The sequence below is a fragment of the Sminthopsis crassicaudata genome, chromosome 3 (genome assembly GCF_048593235.1).
Source record: "Sminthopsis crassicaudata isolate SCR6 chromosome 3, ASM4859323v1, whole genome shotgun sequence".
NCBI classification, from domain to species: domain Eukaryota; kingdom Metazoa; phylum Chordata; class Mammalia; order Dasyuromorphia; family Dasyuridae; genus Sminthopsis; species Sminthopsis crassicaudata.
Window position 1 is genome coordinate 303,915,451 of NC_133619.1, and position 26,736 is coordinate 303,942,186.

The 26,736-nt window shown below is 33.1% G+C and overlaps 1 protein-coding gene across 5 annotated transcripts in view; it reads right to left on the reverse strand.

The window, feature by feature from the left end:
* SENP7 (SUMO specific peptidase 7) overlaps window positions 1–26,736 on the reverse strand; it is a 135,319-nt gene that overhangs the window by 97,562 nt on the left and 11,021 nt on the right. For 3 of the 5 annotated variants that reach the window (XM_074301052.1, XM_074301051.1, XM_074301050.1), the window contains exons 4-5: window positions 22,226–22,326; window positions 5,597–5,794 (exon numbers count right to left, since the gene is read on the reverse strand). In XM_074301052.1, coding sequence (XP_074157153.1) covers window positions 5,597–5,794; window positions 22,226–22,326 — 299 coding nt within the window. Of the gene's footprint in view, window positions 1–5,596; window positions 5,795–12,314; window positions 12,455–22,225; window positions 22,327–26,736 lie in introns of those variants that run through there. The other 2 variants (XM_074301053.1, XM_074301055.1) reach the window with 2 other exon arrangements.

Here is a 26,736-nt window from a genome sequence, read left to right on the forward strand (position 1 = left end):
AAATGGGTCCATGATTTAGGCAAAAAGAACAAGATTATAAATAAATTAGAAGTACATAGGACAGTTTACCTCTCAGACTTGTGGAGGAGGAAGGAATTTGTGACCAAAGAAGAACTAGAGATGATTATTGATCACAAAATAGAAAATTTTGATTATATCAAATTAAAAAGCTTTTATACAAACAAAACTAATGCAAATAGATTAGAAGGGAAGCAATAAACTGGGAAAATATTTTTTACAATTAAAGGTTCTGATAATGACCTCATTTCCAAAATATAGAGAGAATTGACTCTAATTTATAAGAAATCAAGCCATTCTCCAATTGATAAATGGTCAAAGGATATGAACAGACAATTTTCAGATGATTAAAAATAAAACTACTTCTACTCATATGAAAGGGTGTTCCAAATCACTATTGATCAGAGAAATGCAAATTAAAACAACTCTGAGATATCACTCCACACCTGTCAGATTGGCTAAGATGACAGGGAAAGATAATGATGAATGTTGGAGAGGATGTGGGAAAACTGGGACACTAATGCATTGTTGGTGGAGTTGTGAAAGAATCCAATCATTCTGGAAAGCAATCTGGAACTATGCCCAAAAAGTTATCAAATTTTGCATACCCTTTGATCCAGCAGTGCTACTACTGGGCTTATATCCCAAAGAAATACTAAAGAAGGAAAAGAAACTTGTATGTGCCAAAATGTTTGTGGCAGCCCTTTTTGTAGTGACTAGAAACTGGAAAATGAACGGATATCCATCAATTGGAGAATGGTTGGGTAAATTATGGTATATGAATGTTATGGAATATTATTGTTCTGTAAGAAATGGTCATTGGCCATCATACAACTAGCAAATGTCAGAGGTGAGATTCAAACCTAAATCTTTTTAAGGTCAGCACTCTTTCTACTATACCATTAGAAAGATAAGATTAATAGGATCTGGTAATTGGGTAGATGTTGGAATTAGAATGGAAATAGCAAAAATTCCTACAAGGTTGTGAATAAGTGTGACTAGGAAAAAGGTAATGCCATTAATGACATAGGGAAGTTAGAAAGACAAACAGGTCTTTCCAGGCAGAAAGATAACATCACTTTTGATTTGTTGAACTTGAGGTTCAAGAACATCTAAATGGGGGCTATCCGGTAGGTAGTCAGTAAAACATCTTGATGTTTGATGTGTCCCCTTTAATCTTGGAAGGGGAAGGTTGGAAAAGAATCTTTGGGGGAAGGATGATCTAGGAATATCAAACCCTCCTAGGGGGAACTCCCAGATAAGTAGTGGCTTTCACATACAAATTTCTACAGCAAAATACATTTTCACAGTAATTTATCCAGTTAAAAAGTGTAAAGAACACAAAATCCCACTGTTTCTATTGTTGATTACAGAATAGCATTTAACTCTGTAGAATAAAACCCAACTTTAAAGGCTCTCCTCTAAGATGATATATTTTACGAATGTGTTAAAATCACACAACTGCAACCACAGATATAACTTGGTTCTGTTGATCAAAAATCAATAGACCACTTCTTGATTTCTTTTGTCCTTGACTGCCCTGAAAACTCAATGTAATTAAATCAATACTACCTTTGCCTGTGTAAAGAGCATGCCAATAAATTGTTCTATTATTCCATTTACTATATTTGTGAATTCTCAGACAAATTAAAATTCCCTTCCCTGTCCGTCACTTCCCTATGTATATTGTCTCTGCCATCAGATGTGAAATCCTTCAGTTCCAGACTCTTACTCTCATATTTGTATTCCCAATGCTTAATATATAATGAGTGCTTAATAAATGTTTGCAATTAATTTATCCAATGATCAGGCAGATAAGTGGTGCAGTGGATAGAGCACCAGCCCTGAAGTAAGGAGTACCTGTGTTCAAATCTGGTCTCAGCTGTGTGACCTTGGGCATTTCACTTAACCCAAATGCCTCAGGAAAAAATAATTATCCAATGATCCTTTTATTATCATTATTAAATAAAATATATAATAAAGATGTATTCATCAAAAGTACTCATGATTAGAATGGATGATAACCACTACTGATCAGAGAAACGCAAATTAAGACAACTCTGAGATACCACTACAACATCTGTCAGATTGGCTAGAATGACAGGGAAAAATAAAGATGAATGTGGAGGGGATGCAGGAAAACTGGGACATTGATGCATTGTTGGTGGAGTTGTGAACGAATCCAATCATTCTGGAGAGCAAGCTGGAATTATGCCCAAAAAAAGTTATCAAACTGTGCATACCCTTTGATCCAACAGTGTTACTACTGGGCTTATATCCCAAAGAAATACTAAAGAAGGGAATGGGACCTGTATGTGCCAAAATGTTTGTGGCAGCCCTTTTTGTAGTGGCTAGAAACTGGAAAATGAATGGATATCCATCAATTGGAGAATGGTTGGGTAAATTGTGGTATATGAATGTTATGGAATATTATTGTTCTGTAAGAAATGACCAACAGGATGATTTCAGAGAGGCTTGGAGAGACTTACATGAACTGATGCTGAGTGAAATGAGCAGAACCAGTAGATCATTATATACTTCAACAACGATACTGTATAAGGATGTATTCTGATGGAAGTGGATATCTTCAACAAAGAATATCTAATCCAATTCCAATTGATCAATGATAGAATCAGCTACACCCAGAAAAGGAACACTGGGAAATGAGTGTAAAAAATGAGTTGTTTTTCTTCCCAGGTTATTTTTACCTTCTGAATCCAATTCTCCCTGTGCAACAAGAGAACTGTTTGGTTCTGCACACATATATTGTATCTAAGATATACTATAGCATATTTAACATGTATAAGACTGCTTGCCATCTAGGGGAGGGGGTGGAAGGAGGAAAGGGAAAAGTTGGAACAGAAGTGAGTGCAAGGGATAGTGTTATAAAAAATTACCCAGGCATATGTTCTGTCAATAAAAAGTTATAATAAAAAAATAAATTTAAAAAAAAAGGATTTGACATATAAAATTGCAAAAAAAATGGATGGTAACTTCCATATAGCATAAATAAAAGGAATATTCTCTCATTCTCTCTCTCTCTCTCGTCTCTTTCTGTCTCTGTCTCTTGTCTCTCTTTTTCTCACTCTCTCTATTTGATTCCTCCTGATTTCAGAGCCAGTGCTCTATCCAGTGTGCCATCTATCTAACTGCCCTTCTCAATTCTATTCTAAGCATTTCCCAACCACCCAATTGTTACTGTTCTCTCCTTCCTCAATATGCTTTTTATATATATTTATCAATGTACATGGTATATCTCTGCACCTTCCAATAAATTCTAACTTTCTTGAATGAAGATACTATGTTTTTAAAATAGATGTTTACTAAATTAAACTGAAATTCCAGAGTTCCACATTAGAGATGTCAAATTTGCAGTCTATAGATCCCTTGACCCACATCCACTACCCAAAAACAGATTAAATATAATTGGGAAGTTTAATATAATGAATAAAAATATAATATAAAAATCTGGGTTTTTCTAACTTAATATGCATTGTTTGGCACCAATATTCTACAATCTCTTCAATAATATGTACTCAAGAGATCAATGTAACATCTCACATGAAAAATTAAATTAAAAAAAATTTTGAATATATGTTTGCTCATTCTAGTCTGTGACACATGATAAAGTGAGCAGTGTATTAAGTTAGTCCATGAATATACTTGAAATGATGTCTAAGTCCCAGAAAACAACTGGAAGAAGAATGGGTTAGACTGAAAATAAGAAAACTGAACAGTGTTTTCAATGATCCTTGTTCCTAGAAAGAAAAGCCCATCATCATCTTAATACCATTATCTTAATGATACAACATTGTTATGAATCATGAAATACTACAAAACCTGAGGAATCAAAATGGTAAGTGATATCAATGGCAATAAAGTGATGCATGATGGTCATAGGCTCATATATTGCTAATGAAAATCCCCCCTTTTAACCCCACTCTCTTCTCCACCTCCTAACTTCTCTGGCTTCCTTCAAATTTCAAATAAAATCTCACTTTCAACAGGAAACTTTTTTCAATCTCTCTCAATTCTGTTGATTATTTCTCAACCTTCCCTCTATTGATTATTTCCTTTTTATACTACCTTTTTTTTTCTGTATCCTCCTAGTAACTAGCCCTAACCTAGTATGCTATAATAAATGTTGAATGAATTGTGCATGCATATGTATCAGAGATGGAAAAAGGACATATAAATATATGTGTGTGTGTATGTTTGTATAGTTGTTTCTGCAAAGATAATGAATCCTTCCATCATATTTATAAATCATATAAGACCTAAGCAACTAGTGATTCTTAAAAAGCATTTTTCTTTTTTAAAGAGGATAGAAAATTATTCCAATTTAAAAAAATCATAAGATCATATACTGTCAATGGTAATATACCTCTAAGTGTTATCTCTGCTCTTTAAAGGAGGAAGGCAAATGAAAATAGAAGGGTCAGAGAAAATGGAAGAGCTGTTTCTTTAATCAGTTTCAATCAAATATGTCAGAATAATCAAGTTGTCCTATCAAGTAGAAAAGTTTATAAGAATCCAGAGAGACTGAAAAACTAAGAGAATACACTTAAATTTAAAGAGAAAATGTAGGATTAGCTTAGCTAATGATTAATAACAATTGAGGCATAGTAAAAGAGTTTCCTATAAAAGTCTGTTTATTTTTTTAAATACGGCTCAGAACAAGTATCTTTTAAAATACATTATTTAGTAATACCATTTTATCCTGCTAGTTAAATGGAATATTCAGTTTTTACACAAATTGATATCTAAATGAAAATTTCATGTCCTAATCTGAATCAGGTTAAAGAACATGCTTTCTCCTGTATTGCATATCTAAAGCACCAGCACTTACCTGGTGGAAGGAGTATATTGTAATTGTAAGAAAAGTGTAGGAGTAAATAATTAGCCTCATGAATGCTGGATTTGCAAACCTAAATATATAAAGGACCATAATTTCACAGACTGAAAATTCCCAATCTAAATTTCAGCCCCAGATTGCCCATAAAATTTCTAACAAAAAGATAATTCTGACATCTTGTGTTTATAAAATTAAACTAATTTTTTAAAATCTCCTAACAAAACAGATTATAAACCCAAGAAAATATGAAAAAGTCATAGGTGATAAGGATAAGTAGCATGCAAATTATGAAAATATGAAAATGAGGTTATGTATTATTAAACAATTAGTGATTAACAGCTGGTTTGCATGTTAAACAGATAATTTTCTATATCCTAAATAACTTAGAAGCATCTAACAGATGTACCTTGCTTTATACAACAAAAAAAGTAGTATAGTTTTTAATTAAAGAGTCATGAATCAATAGGATTTTAAAATGCTGAATCTTTTAAAATTCAGTTAATCAATATATAATCTAAAGCATTCTATGGTAAATCTTTTATAAAATGAAGGATCATCCTCTAACTTTTTTATTTCATAAACTCTGATTTTTATTTTTTCAGATTTGCTTAAAGAAGGTACATCTGTATAAGCAAACTATAAGAAACAATTTCATTTAGGAGTAAGGAGCTATGTTATTTCAAGTATGGATAAGTTGAACAAAACCGTTACTGGAAAACATACCTTTCAGACAAATAAAGGCTTTGGTGAAGAGGATTTAACTTTTTATGTATCGCTAGACTGTCAACAGATGTTGAAGGCAGTGAGTCTGATTGCAACTTCTTGGTATCACATAAATTAGCGTCAGGTCTAGGAAGATTCTTAATGTATTTTCGTCCTGAATCCGTCAATAGGACATTCGTCAACATAACTTTGAGTTGCCTGTTATACATATAAATACATAATAAATATAGCACTTATAATGGTATAGTAAGTCAAATTCAACACAAAATGTGAGGAAGTAGGAACTCAAGATAGAAACTTTGGTTTATTTATTAGTTAACCACTGCATCCAATTATTAGCTATGTTAAATCAAAAGCTCCCACAGTAACTCTTGGACTACTCTAAAACTGAAATCTAGTGCACTTAAATTGGAGTTATTTTCAGATTTTTGTCTAGTATTACACATCTCTTATAGTTCATCCAAGTGCAAATTCATACTATATTTCAGTTCCCATTCAAATAACTCCAGCGAGAAAGGTAATATTTTTATTCAAAGTATAACACAAAAATACAGAGTATATCATTAATAGGCATGATTTTCTTTCTCCCTTGTTTCCTAAAATAAAATTGTTTCAGTTTTACCATTTATTGTTTCAGAAAATTGTTAAAGAAATGAGCACAACAGCACATCAGTGCTCTCTGTTTGTGTCTGTATGTGGGTGTGTCTCTTATCTCTCTCTTTCCATATATATGCAAACATTAATTTAAAAATATGCTTCACATACTTAATACAGAGCACTACAATGAACATGGGGAATTAATGTAGATAGTAGCTAAGATAATTACTACATGATGATTGTTTTGGATGATCACCAAACAAAGGGCTGTTTGAGATCTGAGGGAAAAGTCTTTTATAAAAATAGCAGATCACAAAACATTTCCAAATGAAAGCCACATTTATTTTGAATTTTTAAGCATGGGAAGGACTTCTAAGAATTCTAGAAAAGAATTGAAAAGAAACTTAAGGGATGATTGATATTCCATAAAACAGTAGCACAAGCAAAGGTATAAGAATATACAAGCTTGGAATATATTAAGAGAGAAAGATGTTCAGTTTGGCTAGAGAGGAGAGACACAAAGAGTATTAATAAATGTATGGTGACACCAAGATGCAAAGAGCCTTGGATGCCTGCAAAAGAAATTAATCTTTTCTCAGTAAATAGAGGCCAAGGAACAGAGGAGTGACATAACTAAATCCTTGCTTAAGAAAAATTGTTTTTGCAACAATGTAAATGATTGGGAGGGAGAGACTGGAAAATCTGAATGCAGACTACTGCATTAATACAAATGTTTATTTAATCTAGTGCTAAGGAAGAGGATGGAGAGATAAATCAAGAGATTTGGGGAAAGGGAAGGGAAAGGGAAAAGACAAAGATAATCCAAAGATTAAGAACAAATGGTAGTGACAGTCAGAAACAATGTATGAAATCAAAGCAGGTTGAAGAAGAAAAATAAGGAGCAATGAAGCATATTGAGTTGGGCCATCCAGGTGACAATAAGTAGCTAAACTAAACTTGAAACCAGGTCTTTCAGTATCTTTCCAAATTTTGCTACTAACAGTAGGTGAAAGTGACATTTGTTTAAATCCAAAAATGGAAAAAGTCACAAATAGTATAATTATCACAAAAAAAAGGTAATTGAGAAAGTTCATCAGCTACTACCAACTCATATACCAACTTTCTTACTATTTTAATACTTCAATGAATTCATCCATGTGGATTTTCCCTCTATGAGTACAAATAGCAACCTATCCCAATCTTCTAATTCAATGCAATTTTTTGCATCTACTTTTCAAAGCAACTACATAAAATGCTAAAGGTCTTTCTCTAGCACTAGTTATATTTCCAGGTTACCAGTAAAGCAAAAGAATCATACATATTACCTCTCATTTTTGTCACTGGTCCTTTCCAATCATACCTTTCCTTGGTGATATCCTTTACATCACTTCTTCTATAAGGGTCTATACTAAAATACTTAAATAGATCAATGAAATCAATGATTTGAATATTTCCTCCAATGTTGTAAATTGTAATCTATCCATGCCTGCCCATCCTATTTGACTCTATACATGTCCTTACCTAAGTTCACCATAGGCAGTCTATTCAACATGCTGACATTTCCCCTGACATACCAAGATGCCAGTAGAAGATGCAAGCTGCCCATTAATTGTGCCCTATCTTCATTTTGTACCATAAACATTTCTTTGATGGTATCCTTTACTCCTGTGGTCCCTGGAAATTCCTCCCTTGTCCTACCTTGCAGAATGCTTATACACACAATGTGCTTCTCCACTGCCCTTTCCATGATATTCACTTTCAATTAATTCATCAGAGATATTGTTTCATTGTTTCACAACCAGATGGCAGAACTACCTTTGATACCCAAGTCATGGTTCAGGAACTTAAATTGGAAAGATGAATAAATCAAATAATGGCCAATAATTGGCCATCTAAAGATGTCCAAAAGGAAAGAACAAGTAACTCCATGACAACTTCAAGAAAAGATTCAAAGTAAAGAGGGGAAGAGGAGAAGAAATGGAGATTCTATAAAAACTATGTAAATACCTATAATAAATAAAACAAGTGGTTAAAAAAAAACCAGAAAAGCTCTTAAGGAAATAACTGGAGGGAGAATGTAATTTAAAAGAAAAAGTAATAAAGCTTACCTAAGAAATGGAATCCCTGAAGACAAGAATGGATCAAATTTAAGTCAACGACTCCATGAAATAGCCAAAAATATAAAAACAAAAATAGAAGTTGACAAGATACATGTATTTTAGATTCTGAGCTACTAAGGATAATTTTCCTTTGCACTCTATCTACATCTTAGCAGAACAAAAGGATGCTCTATAATGGGCTTTCTAGAATTTCCCTGAATTAACTGTTGGGTTCAGGTACAGAGACTGAATTGAGAAAGGGATAAAGAAAAAACTCAATAGAACAAGAAAAGTTTTAAATACTCATAAGAGCGCAAAGTACCACTAAAATATGTCTTTCAATAAAAAATGCGGTACCTTAGTCAAGGGTGGATAAGAATACACAGTAACGGAGATCTGGTTGCCTAGCAACAATAATACAAATACAACCAATAGATTATAATTCTAAAACATGATAAGTTCCATATGAAACATCAACCCCATTTTCTGTTAGTTACTAGGCAGATTGAGATAAAACTATAAAATACATTAATCATCCAACAATGATTTATTGAATACCTACTAAGGCACCTAAATGCTTAATAGAATGAATAAGCACCAATTCTAATGGACCTTCTAAGCCTCAATATGAGTGTCAGATGAAAACAACCATCTCAAGGACCAGACCAGAGTATCAGTTTCATCAACATCAAACTATTAGCTAATTCTGTTCTGCTTCCTCCCTGGTTTAATATTGAAAAGGATGTTGTCAATATAAGGTTTTGCAGAATAGGGAAGGAGAATAAAATAAGACAGCATCATCAGAAAATCTTAGAGCTGAAAAACACCAGAGGCCATTTGCTCAAACCTATATCTAAGAAGAATCCTTTCTACAAAATCCCCAACTGGTGGTCAAGCAGTCTTCACTTGAAAATCATCAATGAGGAGGGAATTGACTACCTCCAGAGTTAGTTGATTCCATTTCTAGACAATTCTCAGAATCTTATAGAAGCATGGCAAAATGCACAGAGAGGTGTCTTCAAACCAGGAAAACCTCAGTTCAAAGTCTCATATTTGACATATACTAGGTGATTGTGTACAAATCACAACCTCTTAGTTCTCTAGGCAACTGTATATATTGTCAATCCATAAGGACAGAATTATAGAGGAGTTTCCTCCTTTAGGAGCTCCCTACACCAACCTATGGTAAAGTCTTCTGAGGTTAAATTGGTATGACCAGTCACAATCAGACACATTATACAATGATCCTGACATCGAGATATCATTTTGGTCCTCTTTGAGTACAAGTGATAACAACTGTACTAATAAAATCATAGCTCAACATCCTATCTCTATGTAGCAGTTCTACTTCTGAGGGTTATTGTAAAGATCAAATGTGATCATACATATGTTTTAGAAAGATTAAAAAACTGAATAAATATTGGCTCTTCTTACTAAGAGGAAGTTTTTCCTAGTACAAAAGTGAACTTGCTTCTGTACAACTTCCAAGGCTATAGAAGAACAATCTCTCTTCCATATATATCAAAGAATATCAAAAGCCTTTCAAATGCCTTATAAGATGAAAGGTTAGAGCTTCAGGAGCTTGCCCAAGGCCACACAGGCAGAAAATAGCAGTGCTACACTTGGGTTATTTATAAAGTAATTTTCTAGAAGCATATCTCCATGTTATTGAAACATGTTATAAAAAAAAATACAGGACAGCCTTAAAGGAACTACTACATTCAAGCCCCATTTCTAACACATAATAGGTTAATGACCTGCACAAGTGACCTAAACTTTCATTGTTTTCAGGTAACACTCTAAGAATATAAATTGTAAGGCTGTATCAGTACAGACAACTTTCCTGTGAATTCTTTAGGCATATAAAAAACAAAACAAACAAAAATAAAAAATACAAGTTCGAAACAAAACATATGTGAATTTCATGATATAAGTAGAAAGCCAGAATAAGCATTGGTTATCAAGATAGCCAAAGTCAAAAGGAAAAAAGGAAAAGAAAATGTATCTACAAGAAACCTCTGAGACTATTTGTAGCAGGAAAATGTCTTCATTATCTAAATCCATTGATATGCACTTAAAGATGATATTTGTTACTTAATTTCCCCAAACAAACTTACACTTTGCTTTTTCAAAAGATTTATCAGGCTGCAGATAAATGGAGCAGTAGATTGAGCTGGAAGTTAAGAGCTCTTAAATTACAATGTGACCCTGTGCAAGTCACTTAATCTCAATTGTCTCACCAAAAATTAAAATGAAAAAAAAAAAAAAAGGAAATGTTTTATGAAAACACTGACACATAATTGTCTGTCTTCTCTAAAGGGCAGGTTATGCAGTAGACTACAATAAGAAATATTTTTATTACTTTGTTCTACATATTCATGATTCAATCATGGATTCTCCCTAAAAAGATTGACAATCCTTCCATGACTCCATAGACTTTACTAGCCCCTACAAATTTAGCTAGGCTGATCTTCAGACAAAGATATACACAGTCTGTCACTGAGAGCACTAGACTTGATGCCTTTCCATTTTATTAAGACTTGAAAAACTTTACACTTTGGTATCATAACCTTTAAAATCCCAAAGTCACTTCTATCATACTACAGTATCAAAACAGGATTTTAGTAGAGGAATATTTTCATTAATCATCATAATTTAGTCTAGTATAATACAGATTATTTTAACCTTTTGCACCATGTGATCTTTTTCATGAGATGCAAAGAAACTCATGGCTTAGGTGTTTAAAATATTAGGTGACTGCTATAGCCAGAACACTGCTAGGAGAATTAGGTACTGGAATGAACTGAACCAACTACCCAGCGAAAGAACTCTGGGAGATGACTATGAACCACTACATAGAATTCCCAATCCCTCTATTTTTGTCCACCTGCATTTTTTATTTCCTTCACAGGCTAATTGCATACTATTTCAAAGTCTGATTCTTTTTGTACAGCAAAACAACTGTTTGGACATATATACATATATTGTATTTAATTTATGCTTTAACATAGTTAACAGGTATTGGTCAACCTGCCATCTGGGGGGAGGGGGGAAGAGGAGAAAAATTAGAACAAAAGGTTTAGCAATTGTCAATGCTGTGAAATTACCCATGCATATATCTGGTAAATAAAAACTATAAAATAAAAAATTAAAATAAAAAATAAAAAAAGAATTAGGTACTAGTGGCTGAATCAATAATTCAGGAAAGTAACTGCTAAGGCAAAGGAGGTAGTTAAGTTAGTGTTTTTTTAAAAAATCCGAAGGCTTAAATATAGCACTCAAGCAGGGTACCTTAAGCAAATAGATGTTATATAAATATCTATTAAATACATGCAATTAGTCAATATTGCCCTAAGATAAAATTAAGTAGGATTGCACGTCCTTTTCTTTCATGTATGCTCTTCTATTGTTTCCCTTGGATCATTTTAACCAACCTACAAATGTTCGTATGATTTCCTCACTGTTGCTTCCAGACAGCCCTTTTATTATATTTGAATAAATAAAAATCATTAGATCAACCAGTCTACTGGCTTATCTGGGTGATCTGAAACTCAAAACTTGAAAGCAATTCTTTATATCTGTAATGTTTTCCTATCAGAATTGCAGGGAAATTAGGCTGATGGGAAAAGAAAACAAAATTACATTTTTATATTAACAAACTGTTATGTCTCTACATACTGAGATTAACGACCCACAAGATGTGAGTTTCTGAAATTTATATATTCAGAAGTTCCAGTTCCTTTCCAGACCAACTCAGAAAGAAAAAAAAAAAAAAAAAAAAAAAAAAAATGTAAGTTCACATGACAGGTCACTGGATCTCAAGTTTAAGTAGACTTAGTTTTCTAATTGGGGTTGACTGTAGAACAATTTGAAGAGGATACAAATGTCAGACTTCCCCATTATGTCCCTCTTCCTCCTTCAAAATAAAATTTTACTATAGAATCCCCCTTTACTGCAAATCTTCTAAGAAAACTGACATGCTTTCTCTTTGCAGGGGAACAATTCCAAGAGTTCTTTCTAACCTCAGCAAAAGTGGTTCTTAGTCTTACTGATGGCAGTGGAGGATCTGATAAAGTTTCCACTGAAACCTCACATCATCTCCCAAAACAATGGAAAGGTTCTATACACCAGTCTGAAGAATCTTTCCTTCTTCGCTTGGCACCTGAAGAGAGAGAAATATCTGGTCATGGTGTATCTGAGCAGTTATCTGGCTATCCTGGTGGTTCTAGAAAACTAACTGGATATTATTATGTAACAGGATTTTTTTTAAATATGATGTGGGTCAAATCTGGTCTAATACTTTTTTTAGCTATTTCTGACAGTCTAGATTAGATATTAACCTATTGTTGATTAAAATAGCCCCAATTTCAGTCTCAAAAAACCCCCAATAAAAATAGGTGCTGCCTCAATTTCAACATTTTCCTACAAGGGCTTTCTCTCATTATCTTATGTTAATGAAGGAATTTTTTAAAAGTCAAAACCAAAATTTCACCTATGAATGAGCAGAAATGTAATGGCATAGTATATTCAAAATCACTGAATCACTAATGTTAGTTCAAATTACTTTCTTGAAAAGTATTTTTCTTATTGCTGTTACACTCTCCTGCTGGGTGAATTAAGTTTTAAGTAGATATCTCCAAACAATCTTCCCACATGTCAACATAATTATTCCCAAAATCCTTATCTTTATACCATGGCAGAAAATTATCTTGTCAATGTTCTCCCAAATGCTTTCCTCAGAGGAGAGGAGGTTACCTAATATCTCTGGACTTGACAAAAAATAGAGAATGTGACTTGGAAATATCAGTAGACTTTAAATTAACAACACACTCGTGCTTAATGATTTCATCTCCTTTGTTCAGGAATGCTCAAAAAGATAGGTGGCAGAGTGGATAGAGTACTGGGCTTAGTGAAACTTGAATAAAAATCCAGCCCCAGATACTTACTACCTCTGTAGTAAGTCTATAGGACTATAGGACTGTGTAGTCTATAGGACTCTGGTTAAGTCCTATAACCACTCTCTGCTTCAGTTTTGTTCATTTATAAAATGAAAATAACAACTGCGCTTATCATAAATAAGTGTATGTGTGTACATGAATTATATACACCAGTGCTCCTAAACGTGCTAACCTGATATTCTGGACTGATACTCCATGAGTTTTCACCTTTTCTAAAAACTTAAGGCTCCATTTGAATATATTTGGTGGGATTTTTTTTTAGTTTTGGTTTTGGTTTTTGTGACACCAGGACCAAAATGGAGAATATAACACTCTCTATTCAACACTTCACCCCCCCCCCAAAAAAAAAAATCCTCATATGCCTAGAGATGTTTTCAGTAATTATGAACAAAAAGGCTCCTCTCTCCTGCCAAAAGAAAGAGCCTGGAACTAAAAGGATGTCCCTAAGACATGGACATTTGCTATATTTTGTATTTATAGGCATATGTAGGCACATTCTACAAAGTAAATGAACTCATCAATTTTCAATATTCAGCAGTAAAAAACATTCTCAGAGAGCTAAATTTGAATTTTTCTTTGATCATGAAAAGTTAGTTTCTACAAATTCAAAAGAACCATGACCCTATAGAGTTTTTTGAAACTAAGAAAAAAAACAAAAATCTTGATGTAAATCTTCTAAAGAGCCCAATTTGATGACCTGTTTATAAGACTGAGTTTTTGTGACAGGAATTCTTAAACCAATGCCTAGAAACTGTTTTTTAAAAAAAAATTTTTTTATTACTGTATTCCAATAGAATTGGTTTCCTTTATAATCCTATGTGTTTTGTGTATTTAAAAACATTATTCTGAGAAGAGGTCCAGTTTTCACTAAAATACCCAATAGTTTCAGGACACAAAAAAGATTAAGTATCCCTGTTCTAGACAAAGAGCTGAAGGATTTCTGCAGGTTTCACTCCTTTCAATTCATGGAAGGTGAGATAATAAAAAATGAACAAATTTAGTGGCCATACATGATGTGAAAAGTCACTAAATTTCTGGATGTAAAACATTATACTTATCTGTTCTCATCAATAAGTACAAAATATCCTACTATTAGGAAAACTGCAAACAACCCTTCTTAGAACCTAGTAAAGGAAAAAAAATTAGGTACTTAGATTAGGATCCTTCCTTCCAATCTCATCTTAGAGACTCTCAGAATCCTAGAAACAAGATTTTAGTGAGCAAGGTAAACAAAATTAGGAATGTCAGGTTTAAAAAAAAAAAAAAAAAAACACACACACATATATGCCATGCAATTAAAAGCACTTTAGTTGTGAAAAAAAGAGCTCTATATTAAGAAAATAAGCTATTTCAACTAGAAAGTATGGTTTTAATACTTTGTAATCATAATATAATCAAAGCCCAAGATTCAGACACTATAATGTGAATACATACATAAATACAAGATTAGTTCATTTATTATTTAGTTCAATTACTTAATTAAGTTCTATATAGCAGTATGGAGGTAAGGGGGTAAGGAATGAACTGACAGAAATAGGGAGGCCTCAAGAAACAGGCAATCAAGGTAGCAAAGAACAAGAAGGAAGGAAGGAAGGAGGGAGGGAGAGCGGGAAGAAGGAAGGAAGTAATTAAAGGAAGGAAGGAAGAAAGGAAAAGAGGGAGGGAAGAAAGGAAGAAAGGAAAGGAAGGGAGGGAGGATTGGAGTCAGATTACCAGAATTTGGATTGACAGAAGAATGAGACATTCTAGTGGGTGAAGGGTGAAATATAACATTAAAGATGGAAAAGTATAAGATAATTGCAAAAATATTAAATATTTTGGACTGGTGGGATCAGAGGATTTGTCTAAAAGAACCATGGGATATACTGTTGAAAAGGTTGTGTGGAAAGACAGCCCAGTATAGTGACAGCATTAGATTTGAAGCTATGAGGCAAAAAATAATAGGCTTGTAACCAAGAATAACTTATCCAGAAAGGAGGAGGAAATCCTATAAAGGAAAATGGGCCTTTAACAGAATTGAAAACTTTCAAGACTAGAGATGAGTAAATAATTTGACATGCAAACTCAAAATTCAAGAGAAATCTCAAAGTACTATTTTATATGAGCAACCAGAAGAGGCTGTGATATGAAGTAATGTTAATATTCTCATGGGAGAGAAGAAATAAGTGTCCTTTCAAAATCTTCATGTTTTCCAAAAGGGTACTAAGGAAATTAAATAAGGAAAAATGGGGGATTTAAAAATGAACTAGTTCAGTTCTGAAGATAAAAGGGGGAATAGGGAAAAGGGAGAACTTCCTATTTCTCAGAATTAGGATGCATAAAAACAGTATGCATATACTAAGAAAGGAATATGTCGAGCAGGCATCAAATGAACCTCTTATTTGAAACAAAGGAGAGTGGGCACATGAAAACACAAAAATTTTGGTGTAGAAATATATTAAACTCAACAGGAAACTTTTTGGGGGGTGAAAGAGAAGAGAATATTAGGAAAGGAGCTGTTACAAACTAAAAAACTTCCTGATTCTTAACAGGGTATTAAAAAAGAACTAAAATCTAAGAGATTGCCCATCAACTAGGAATGAAAAATGGCTAAACAAACTGTGGTATATTAATGTAATGAAATATTATTGTGCCTTAACAAATAATGAAGAAGCATTAGATAGAGCATTAGGCCTGGAGTTAGGAAGATCTAAGGTCAAATCCAGCCTCAGACATTCACTAGCTATATAACTCTGGACAAATCACTTAACTCTTAACTTTGCCTCAGTTTACTCATCTGTAAAATGACTTAGAGAAGGAAATGACAGACTACTCCAGTATCTTTGCCAAGTAAACCCCAAAGAGGGTCATAAGAGAGAGAGACAAATGAAAATGACTAAACATCAATAAAAACTCTTCAAGATACCTAGGTGGGGCAGTGAATAGAGTAGTGGACTTGAAGTCAGGAAGTCTTATCTTCCAGAGTTCAGCTCTGTCCTCAAAACTTATGACCCTGGGTAAGTCACTTAACTCTCCTTAAATTAAACAGCCTCAGTTTCTTCATCTATAAAATTAACTGGAGAAGGAAATAGAAATCATTTCAGTATCTTTGCCAAGAAAACTCCAAAGAATGTCATGAAGACACAACTGAATAACAAGAATAATTAAAAAAAAAAAGATTTTAGAAAATCCTAGATAGTATGAGCAGATGCAGAGTAAGGTGAACTGAACCAGAACAATTCATACACAAATAATAATATTGTTTTTGAAATACAAAGCAATAACCAACCATGTTCCTAGAGAATCTATGATCAAAAATGTTACCCTTCTGACAGAGAAGAAATATTCAAAATTTAGAAAGAAACATACATTTTTGGACAAGGCCATTGTGTTAGAATAAATAGAACAGAGTGGAAGCCGCCATAATCTCAGTGTAGGAGAGGGAACCTCCAGGTGATAGCAAGATATTATTACATTTTTCTTAGATTCCAGGAAGCCTTATAATTGTGTGACTAACCGTACCCTAGTCTGAAGACTGGAAGACACAAAGGAATCATAAAGATAATGGTCTGTTCTCAGGCCTAATGCTAGGAAAATATTAATTTGGACCTTTCCTATGCCAAGGCAAAAAGGAGGAAGAGTGATTAGATTTAGAAATATGGGTGAGATAGATATAAAATATTACCTATGTCAGAGGTTTTTTTCCTAATGTGCTGCTCAATTTTGCTTAATTTTTCCCTCTTTTTTTGTGTGGAAAAACTCTTTTTTAAAAGGAAGGATTCTATGGGAGAAGGAAAAAAATAATGGGAAATCTAAGTGATATAAAAACAGAAGATGTCAATAAAAATATATTTTTAAAAGAACAAAAATAGGCCAAATGATAAAAAGAGGTTCAAAAATCCACTGAGGAAAAGAATGTCTTGAAAAGCAGAATGGGTCAAATAGGAAATAGGAGAAAAAAATTATAAAAGCTCCTTAAAAAACAATTGGCAAAATGAAAAAGGAGGTACAAAAACTCACTGAAGAAAATAATTCCTTAAATATTACAACTGAACAACTGGAAGCTAATGACTCTGAAACATCCAAAAAACAATAAATCAAAAGAATGAAAAAAAACCCAATATGAAATATATCATTAGAAAACCAACTGACCTGAAAAAATGATCCAGAAGAGATAATTTCCCAATTATTGGTTTTTCTGAAAGCCATGATCAAAAAAGGAGTCTAGCCATATTTCAAAAGATTGTCAAGAAAAGCTTCCCTGATATTCTAGAACCAAAGAGTAAAAGAGAAATTAAAAGAATCCACTGATCATCTCCTGAAAGAGATCCCAGGAAAATTATAGTCAAGTTTCAGAGCTCCCAAGTCAAGGAGAAATTATTGCAAGCATCCAGAAAGAAAAAAATTCAACTATCATGGATTCACAATAAGGATATTACAAGATTTAGCAATTTCTATATTAAAGGATTAGAGAGCTTGGAATATAAGATTTTGGAGGGCAAGAGATTATAATCAAGAACACCTAACCAGAAAAACTGAGTATAATCCTTGGAGGGGGGACAGGGTAGAAGGAAGAAGAGACATGGAGAGAAGGGTATTCAATAAAATAGAGACTTTCAAGCATTTTTGATGAAAAAATCAAAGTTGAATAGAAAATTTAACTTTCACATACAAAAGAAAAGCAAAAAAGCAAACAAATGAAAACAGGAAATGGGAAAAAGTAAGCATAAGGGACTTAATGAGGTTAAAATTTATATTCCTATATGAAAAGATGATACTTGTAACTCATAAAATCTTTCTCATTATTAGGACAGTTAGAAGGCATGTGTGTATGTGTGTGTGTGTGCATGTAGAGAAAAACTAGTAATCTTACAGTATTACTGTAAGAAAGGGAAAGGGGGAGGTAGAATGGGATAAATTATCTCACATGAAATATAGAAGAAAAAGCATTTACTGAAAGGGAAGATGGAGGAAGGTGAGGGGGAGCAAGTGAACCTTACTTTCATCAGAAATGGCTAAAGAGGAAATAATATACACATTCAATTGAGTATAAAAATCTATTTTAGCCTACAGGAAAGTAGGAAGGAAAGGAAATAAGGAGAGAGTACTCATAAAAGTGAGGATGCACTGCAGAAGGTATTAGTCAGAAGCAAAACATTTTTGAGAAGGGACAGAGTGAAAAGAGAGAGAGAATACAATAAAGGGCATTAATAGGGTAGAGGGAAATACAATTAGCAATCATAATTGTGAAAAAAATTTTAAAGCAAGTTTCTCTATTAAGGTCTCATCTCTCAAATATATAGAAAAATGAATCAAATTTATAAATTAAGAGCAATTCCCCAAATGTGATAAATTATTTTTAAAAATGAAGTTTTCAGATTAAGTAATCAAAGTTATAAATAGACATATGAAAAAATGCTCCAAATCACTATTAATTGGAGAGATATAAATTAAAATAATGTTGAGGTGCTACTTCACATCCATTAGATAATAGGATAGAAAAGGAAAATGACAAATGTTGGAGGGGATATGGAAAATGAGACACTGATGCTCTTGGTGGAGTTGTGTACTTATTCAACCATTATGTAGAGCAATTTGAAACAACACTGAGACTAAAAAATGATGTATATAGCAATACCACTATTAGGTCTGTATCCCAAAAGAAACAAAAAGGAAAAGAACATATATATATATATATATTCAAAAATATTTATAGCAACTCTTTTCTAGATTGAAGGGATGTCCATCAACTGGGGAATGGCTAAACAAGTTGTTTTATGACTGATGAAATACTATTGTGCTTTAAGAAATAACTAATTAGATGCTCAGAAAAAGCTGGAAAGACTTTCATGAACTGATGCAAAATGAAATGAATAGAACCAGGAAAATATTATATATGCAATAATATTGTAAGATGATCAGCTGTGAACAATTTAGCTATTCTCAGGAATACAATGATCCAAGACAACTCTAAGGACTTAAGATGAAAAATGATATCCATCCTCAGAAAAAGAATTGATAGTATGAACACAGAATGAAACATACTTTTTTTACTTATTTTTCTTGGGTTTTTATTTTGATTTATGTGTTCTTTAACACATTGACTGATATAGAAATGTTTTGAATAACAGCACATATTATAACCTATATCAAATTGATTGCCTTCTCAATGAGGGGGAGAGAGAAAGAGGAACAGAATTTGGAACTCAATTTTTTAAATGAATATTGATTGTTTTTACACAGAACTGAAGGAAAATAAAATACAAAATAATATTTAAAAAAAAGAGAGGATGGTACAAAGGGAAAAGTAGAGGATGGAGTTAGAGGAATTTGGCAAACAAACTTTTCTAGGTTAAGTTTTCTCATCTATAAAACAGGCTAGGGAGGAGAGAAAGGGAGCATTAGATTAAGTGTTCCTTCTCTAAATCTGTTTGCTTATAATAGGACAGAGCTAATTAGCTTTCAAAGTATTCTTATACCTCTTTAAAATGACCATCTTCAAAACCATGATTTCTGTGATCTAATGATGAATAAAATGCTTGATCTAAAACCAATGATTAAACAGTAATGGAACCAACCAAATTATTGACAAATGATAATTTTAAATTTTTAGACCCATGCTGCCATTCATTAAAAGCTATTTGACTTTTTAATAAAAGTCTCTTTAAAAACCACCAGAATTCTGAGCAATCATATATATTTATTAGCAAATATGAAATCACTAAAAAATGTTGCATGTTCACATGTTGATATGTAATTGATATAAATTTGACATAGTTTAAAAATTTTAAATAGCCTTTAAATCATTGTGTTCAACTATTTTAAATCAATTACATAAGTATATGATCAAGGAAACAAGGTTAGGCAACAATTAATATAGAAAAATATCTGATGGTTGTGGTGACCTGCAACCTCCTTGAGTCCAAAGTATGACAATCCAAAGAAGCTAACATGGCTGCATGAACAGAACCATATTGTTTATTAATGACGAAGGCTAATGATCAGGCTGCAAGACTGTTTTCTGTTGTGGACACCACATTTTAGGAAGAATATTGGCAAGCTTCAATACAACCAGAGAAATGGAGCAGAATGGTAATCGATTCAAAACTCTTATCATACAAAGGTCAGAGTAATGGGGTATATTTGGCCAAGAGAAGACTAAGGAAAGAACATGACAAGAATCAATTATTCAAAGGGAATGGGCAGGGATGAGGGAAAGACTTCTTGCAAAAACAGACTGTTTTCTTCTTTGTGCTTGCATTTCCAGCACACAGAGTCTCAAAACTATCAGGAGTTTAACAAATGCTTGTTGATTCATTGATCTATTTGGCTTCAGAGGGCAATATTAGGACCAACAGATTGAAGTTATAGAGAGACTGATTACAGCTTGCTATAAGGGGATACTTCTTAAAATTTTTTGTTTTGGTTATTTAATCATTTTTAGCTGTGTCTGACTCTTTATGACCTTATTTGGGATTTTCTTGGCAAAAATACTTGACAAAATAACCATTAGACTCATTTTACAGATGAGAAAACTGAGGCAGACTTAAGTAATTTGCCCAGGATCACATAGCTAGTATGTGTCTGAGACTGGATTTGAACTCAAGAAGATGAATCTTCCTGATTCCAAGTTCAGTGCTAGCTATCCCTCTTCAAAAAAAATTTTATTTAAATTAATATTAGAATTCTTCAAAAGTAAAATGATTTGTTTTGGAAAATAATAAGTTTCCTGTCATTGGAGGTCTTTCAAGAAGATTTTGGATAATCACATCTCAAAGGGTCCATTCCAACTGTGAAATTCTATAACTCTGAAAATAATTTGTGTTGTAAATCATTATTAAATTACATTAAAATGTAAAACATTATTAAAATATGTTGAATGCAAATGGGAGATATTTAATACAGGATAATATGTCCATTTGTGAAAGATATATAAGTTCTCCCAAATATCAGGAATAGGAAAATGGATAAGAATTTATTTCTAACATGAAATATTTTGAATAAACTGCCTATTTTCTCTCTAGATGTGGTTTTTAAGTGTTCTTTCAATTATTCAGATTATATCTGGGAGAAAGTCTTGCTAACTGGTCCTCGAATAAGATGTAACATCTGATAGCATTTTCATAGGCATCTCCTAGACCTTGAATGCTCTTCCTCCACATTTCTATATTCTTGCTTCCCTGAAGTTCTACCTAAAATTCTTTCTACAAGAAAACTTTCCCAATTCCCCTTATTTCTAGTGCCTTCCTCCTGTTGTTTATTTCGAAATTATTCTATGTATGGCTTATTTCTACATATTTATTTGCTTGTATTCTCTACCAGTAAATTATGACCTACTTTCTTTATATGATCAGCATTAAGCAGTGTCTGGCACATAGCAGGTACTTAATAATGTTTATTGACTGACTAATATCATTAATACATGATAATCTCAACAAAGAAAATGCATCTGGCAAGCAGCAAATGTGTATAAAAGAAGAAGAGATTTCTACTTATATTCATTGACCAACAATGTATTCCTTTTATTGTTACTGTTTAGATATACTATACTAAAAAAGACACAAACTTACCAGACCCATAGTCTTTATTTTTAAATACATATTTAGTGTTATAACTGCTAAATTTTCAAAATATTTACAAGTCCCCAATAACAACTGCAACTTAATTTATTCATATTATTTTGTAACTATTACCCAGTATCAAAAGTTTCACTGATAGTATCATTCAAACCATATTCTAAATGAAGTAGAGATTTTTTTTTCTTTTTCTTAGAGCAGGATAACACAAAACATTGACAAAAATTCTAAGTATTTCCAAATAACAAATATCAGGTACATTTCATCCAACATTAAAAGTTTAAAAATAACTAAAAGATTTTAAAATTTAAAAATATGCAAAATCAAAACACTAACTTGGATACTTATTTCTGGTTAATTTTTTTTTTTTTTTTTTTTTTTTTTTTGTTAATCATTTGTTCAGATATACAAGCAACTTACCTGTTTGGAGATGGCCTAGAAGTGAGAGTACACCCATGGAAATCCTTTTTACTCTTATGCAAAAAAGAGCTGCTGCCTTTATTTCCTCCCCCCTTTATCCACTGGAAAACAAAACAGACAATATATGACAGAATTGAGAAGAAAAGAATAGAGTAATATGCCATTATGACACTCAAGAGATATTTTTTTTAAAAAAGTATTCATTATACCTGGATAAAGAAGATAGAAAAATGCAGAAAAATTCATTTAGAACTTCCTAAGTTCACTTAGAAGTTCCTAAGAAGGAAAAACAAGGTAAACAAATAAAATTTCAGGAAATAACTAGCTATGCCATTAGTGTGAGAGTGTGGAATAATGGGAGTCAGAAATATGTAAGCCTGCTTCTGACACATATTAGCTGTGTGACAAATTTAGCTGTTTGCCTTTTGTCAAAGTCCAAGACAACACTTTAAGAATGTAAATTTCAGGTAACTGCCCATGTACTTTGGCATAGCAAATTCCCACACTACAAGTTCCCTGAATGAAAGAAATTATAGGCGTGGACCCCCAAAAAATTATCACAGAAAAAAATACTGATTGTTCACTAAAATTACAAAATGATTTACATGTCAGCACCATACTGGTTTGATGGGTTTGGGTTTGAGTTTTGGAGTAGAGAAGGATACTGGTTTGGTAAAAAGTATGTCTATAACAGTATAACACTTAAAAATGACAGTAATCTCCACACTCTTCTCATCAGATGTCAGGGCCTATGTATACTTGGGACTCCTAAAAGAGTTGGGTATAAGGAAGAAAGAAATGGAAAAAAAGAAAATAATTTAAACAACTTTAATTTTTAAAAAGTAATGTAATATCTGAAAATCCAAAAGGAATAATAAAAACATTTAATATTTAAATAATCTATGATCTCATCAATGTGAGTGCATACTCCACTCATGCAAATAAAAACTCATTCTCATCCATTCTGTCTTGTCTTCTGTGATCCCTCCTTAGGTTTTTCCATTGTGCAAAACTGCACAACAAAAATCATAACATGGCTTATGAGGAAAATGGAGTTAGAATAACACCCATAAATTTCATCAGTGTTATTTTTAAAAAATAAAAAAGAACCTAATAAAAACAGTAACACAGTTTTATATATGTTAAATGGTCAAGAAATATATAAATACTGAAATAAATATTGGAAGCTTCACTGGCCTTGAGCTACTTTGGCCTGTACCTTTATTCCCATTAGTTGGTCTGGTAATCACCAGACAAGGCCTGCCTGCCCTGCCTCAGCCATGAAAAAGAAAGTGTGAAGGGTAGGTGTATATGGACTTTACTGAACGAGAATATATACTATAATAAATATATTGGGGCACATATGTGAAAGAATTGCAAATTATAGCCTTCTAGCATAACATACAGTGAATTGAGGTAGTTGATCCATATTGATGCTATATGAATGTATATTGTATTTGTTCCTGTCCTGATCCATTCAGCTGGTACACTTTTCTCCATTCTCATGAGCAAAATCCTGGGTGAACAAATTCAAAAGTTGAATTATGTTCAAATTGTTCCATAATATATAAATTGAGGCAGCTGGGTGGTACAGTAGATAAAATGTTGACCCTGGAGTCAAGTTCAACTAATCTAAATTCAAATCTGACTTCAAACACTTACTAGCTGTGTGACTCTTAGCAAGTCATTTAACCCTGTTTGCCTCAGTTTCCTCATCTGTAAAATGAGCTAGAAAAGGAAATGGCAAATCAATATCTTTGCCCAAAAAAACCCAAATTGGGTTACAAAGACTTGGGTATAATTGAAATGACAGAACACCAAAAAATACATAAATCACATTGGAACAAATTTGCATTTTCAAAATAGGTGTTATTAGTAGAACTGACTGTATATGCATCCAATATGGGATCAAATCATCATCTATCTGCAGTGCTTGTCTTAGATATTCTAATTTTTGTATGACTCAATAGACTTGTCTGACAATATATAGAGATGTGATTCCAGTATTATTCCCACATCAATAATCAGTTGTTCCCTGTATGGTAAGATATAATCAGACTCATTTCTTGTAATGTTGCTCACTGCTTATCATTTCTGAGATTTTTAATTTGTCTTCTGGAAGAAAGTATCCATAACATAAAAATGTAAGGCTTCTAAATTATTGTTGATCTTTTTTCTCAAACCTGAAGCATATTTTTCAACATATTCCTTACACACACGTGCATGTATGTATGTATGTATAAATATATATATATATGTTGACTTGGTTTGAAAAATCTTGTCTTCAGAGAAGACATAAAATTCTGCATAGAAACCCCTACCTCCCATATTTATAATGAATCTTGATAATAAGCAATAAATATTAAGGAAAACATGGTCATCTGGCTTAACTTTGTCATAATCATTAACAAAGAAGATAACAAGGTAAACCATAAAAATTACATTTCTGGTTGCCTTTTGATGCAAAATGAAAACAATTTTAGCAAGTCCTTCTCCAAGGGGAACCTATACACAATATTTTCATCTGGTTAAAATTTCCTTTTTGTTGTCTTTGTTAGTTTACTGTGAGTATAGCTATACTGATAGGTACCAGTTTTTCTAATAGCATGTTAATTCCTTGGTCATGAACAAAAAACTCACTATTTCTATAACCATTAATATTTCACAACAATCTAGCAGTTGTTTGATTCTTAAGACTCTCTATTCCGTTTTCTATCACTCTGCCTCATTCACTGCAGAATTCAAAGAAGTCTACCAAGTATCAAGGGTTATTGTGCATTTTTCTTCCCGTAATGGGTTGCAAGGGCAAAGAATTCATCATATAGAGACAAAGAGACAACCTACTGGTATTATGATTTTCCAGACTTAACTGTATTGATCCTTGAAAGAGTTGGTCTAGGCCTTTTGAGAACAATTGGACCTACCAAAAGTTTATACTCAAATTTTATAGCCTTTGAGAATCTAAAGTTACCTCCTTATCTCGATGAAGAATAAAAGTAGGACTTTGTAACAGAAAAACCCTAAATGAAGGAAGGAAGGAAGGAAGGAAGGAAGGAAGGAAGGAAGGAAGGAAGGAAGGAAGGAAGGAAGGAAGGAAGGAAGGAAGGAAGGAAGGAAGGAAGGAAGGAAGGAAGGAAGGAAGGAAGGAAGGAAGGAAGGAAGGAAGGAAGGAAGGAAGGAAGGAAGGAAGGAAGGAAGGAAGGAAGGAAGGAAGGAAGGAAGGAAGGAAGGAAGGAAGGAAGGAAGGAAAAGGAAGGAAGGAAGGAAGGAAAAGGAAGGAAGGAAGGAAGGAAAAGGAAGGAAGGAAGGAAGGAAGGAAGGAAGGAAGGAAGGAAGGAAGGAAGGAAGGAAGGAAGGAAGGAAGGAAGGAAGGAAGGAAGGAAGGAAGGAAGGAAGAAAGAGAAGTCAACTTATGAATTTAAAGGGACAGGTTTTAGGAGTTATAAGAGATTATAATTTCTCTGCAGGAAGTTTGTAGTCCTGTCAAGGAACTATAGAGTTATAGGATGAAGAAATTAAAGGTGAAGACACTATGAAGGAACACGTCATTTGAACCAAAAAAGTTAGTGGAGGATCTATACAACATAGCTTCACTATTACCATCCTTTTCAATGTTATATTTAAATACTAATTCCTCCTGATTGTCTGGATGAAGATAAAGGTAATTAGAAGAGCCTGATCCTTCCCACATCAGTTTCTGGCCAGTACACAAATGCTCCCCAATATATCACAGATGGAGGGAAACTTCCTACCAGAGACATAGCCAGATCTCTCTTGCTCAATATTCCAGATGCTGAGGAAGGAGATGAAACTCTGTTCATAAATAAGGGTAAGACTTCCTTCCAAAGTGATTTCTGTTGGCAGAGCTTTTGACAATGCACAGGACACTGTATTTAGTATGATCAGGCACTTTATATTCTCTAAGGTGATAGAGCTAAGAGGTGACATCAGACTGAGTGTAGGACTTAATATGATCAGAAGTAAGCAGAGCTTGGAGTTCCTGTCCTTGACCTTCCCTCCTGTCACAGTCATACCTAAGCAGAAACTGCCACCCTATATCCCCCCTCCCCCCCCGCCTCTTGTGGTTAAACTCCTTGAAAGGACTATCTATAATACTTATTCTCCTCTCACTCTTTTTACTTGTCTACAGTTTGGCTTCTGATTTCATCATTCAACTGAAACTGCCCTTCCAAAGTCATTAATGATCTATTGGCCTTTTCTCAGTCTTTTTCCTAGACCTTTCTGCTTATTAGCCTTTGATACTTTTGACTATCCTCTTCTTGATATTCTCTAGATTTTAAGGACTCTACTCTTTCCTGATTCTTCTACCTATTTGACAATTCCCTTCTCAATCTCCTTTGCTGATCTCCAAGTTACATTTGCCACCTATGAGTAACCCACTGGACTTTCCCCTGGCTTTTTCTTCTTCCTTTTTCATTCTGTTTCACTTGGTTGATCTTATCAACATCCATGAATTCAGTTATCATTTGTATACTGATGATTCTCCAATC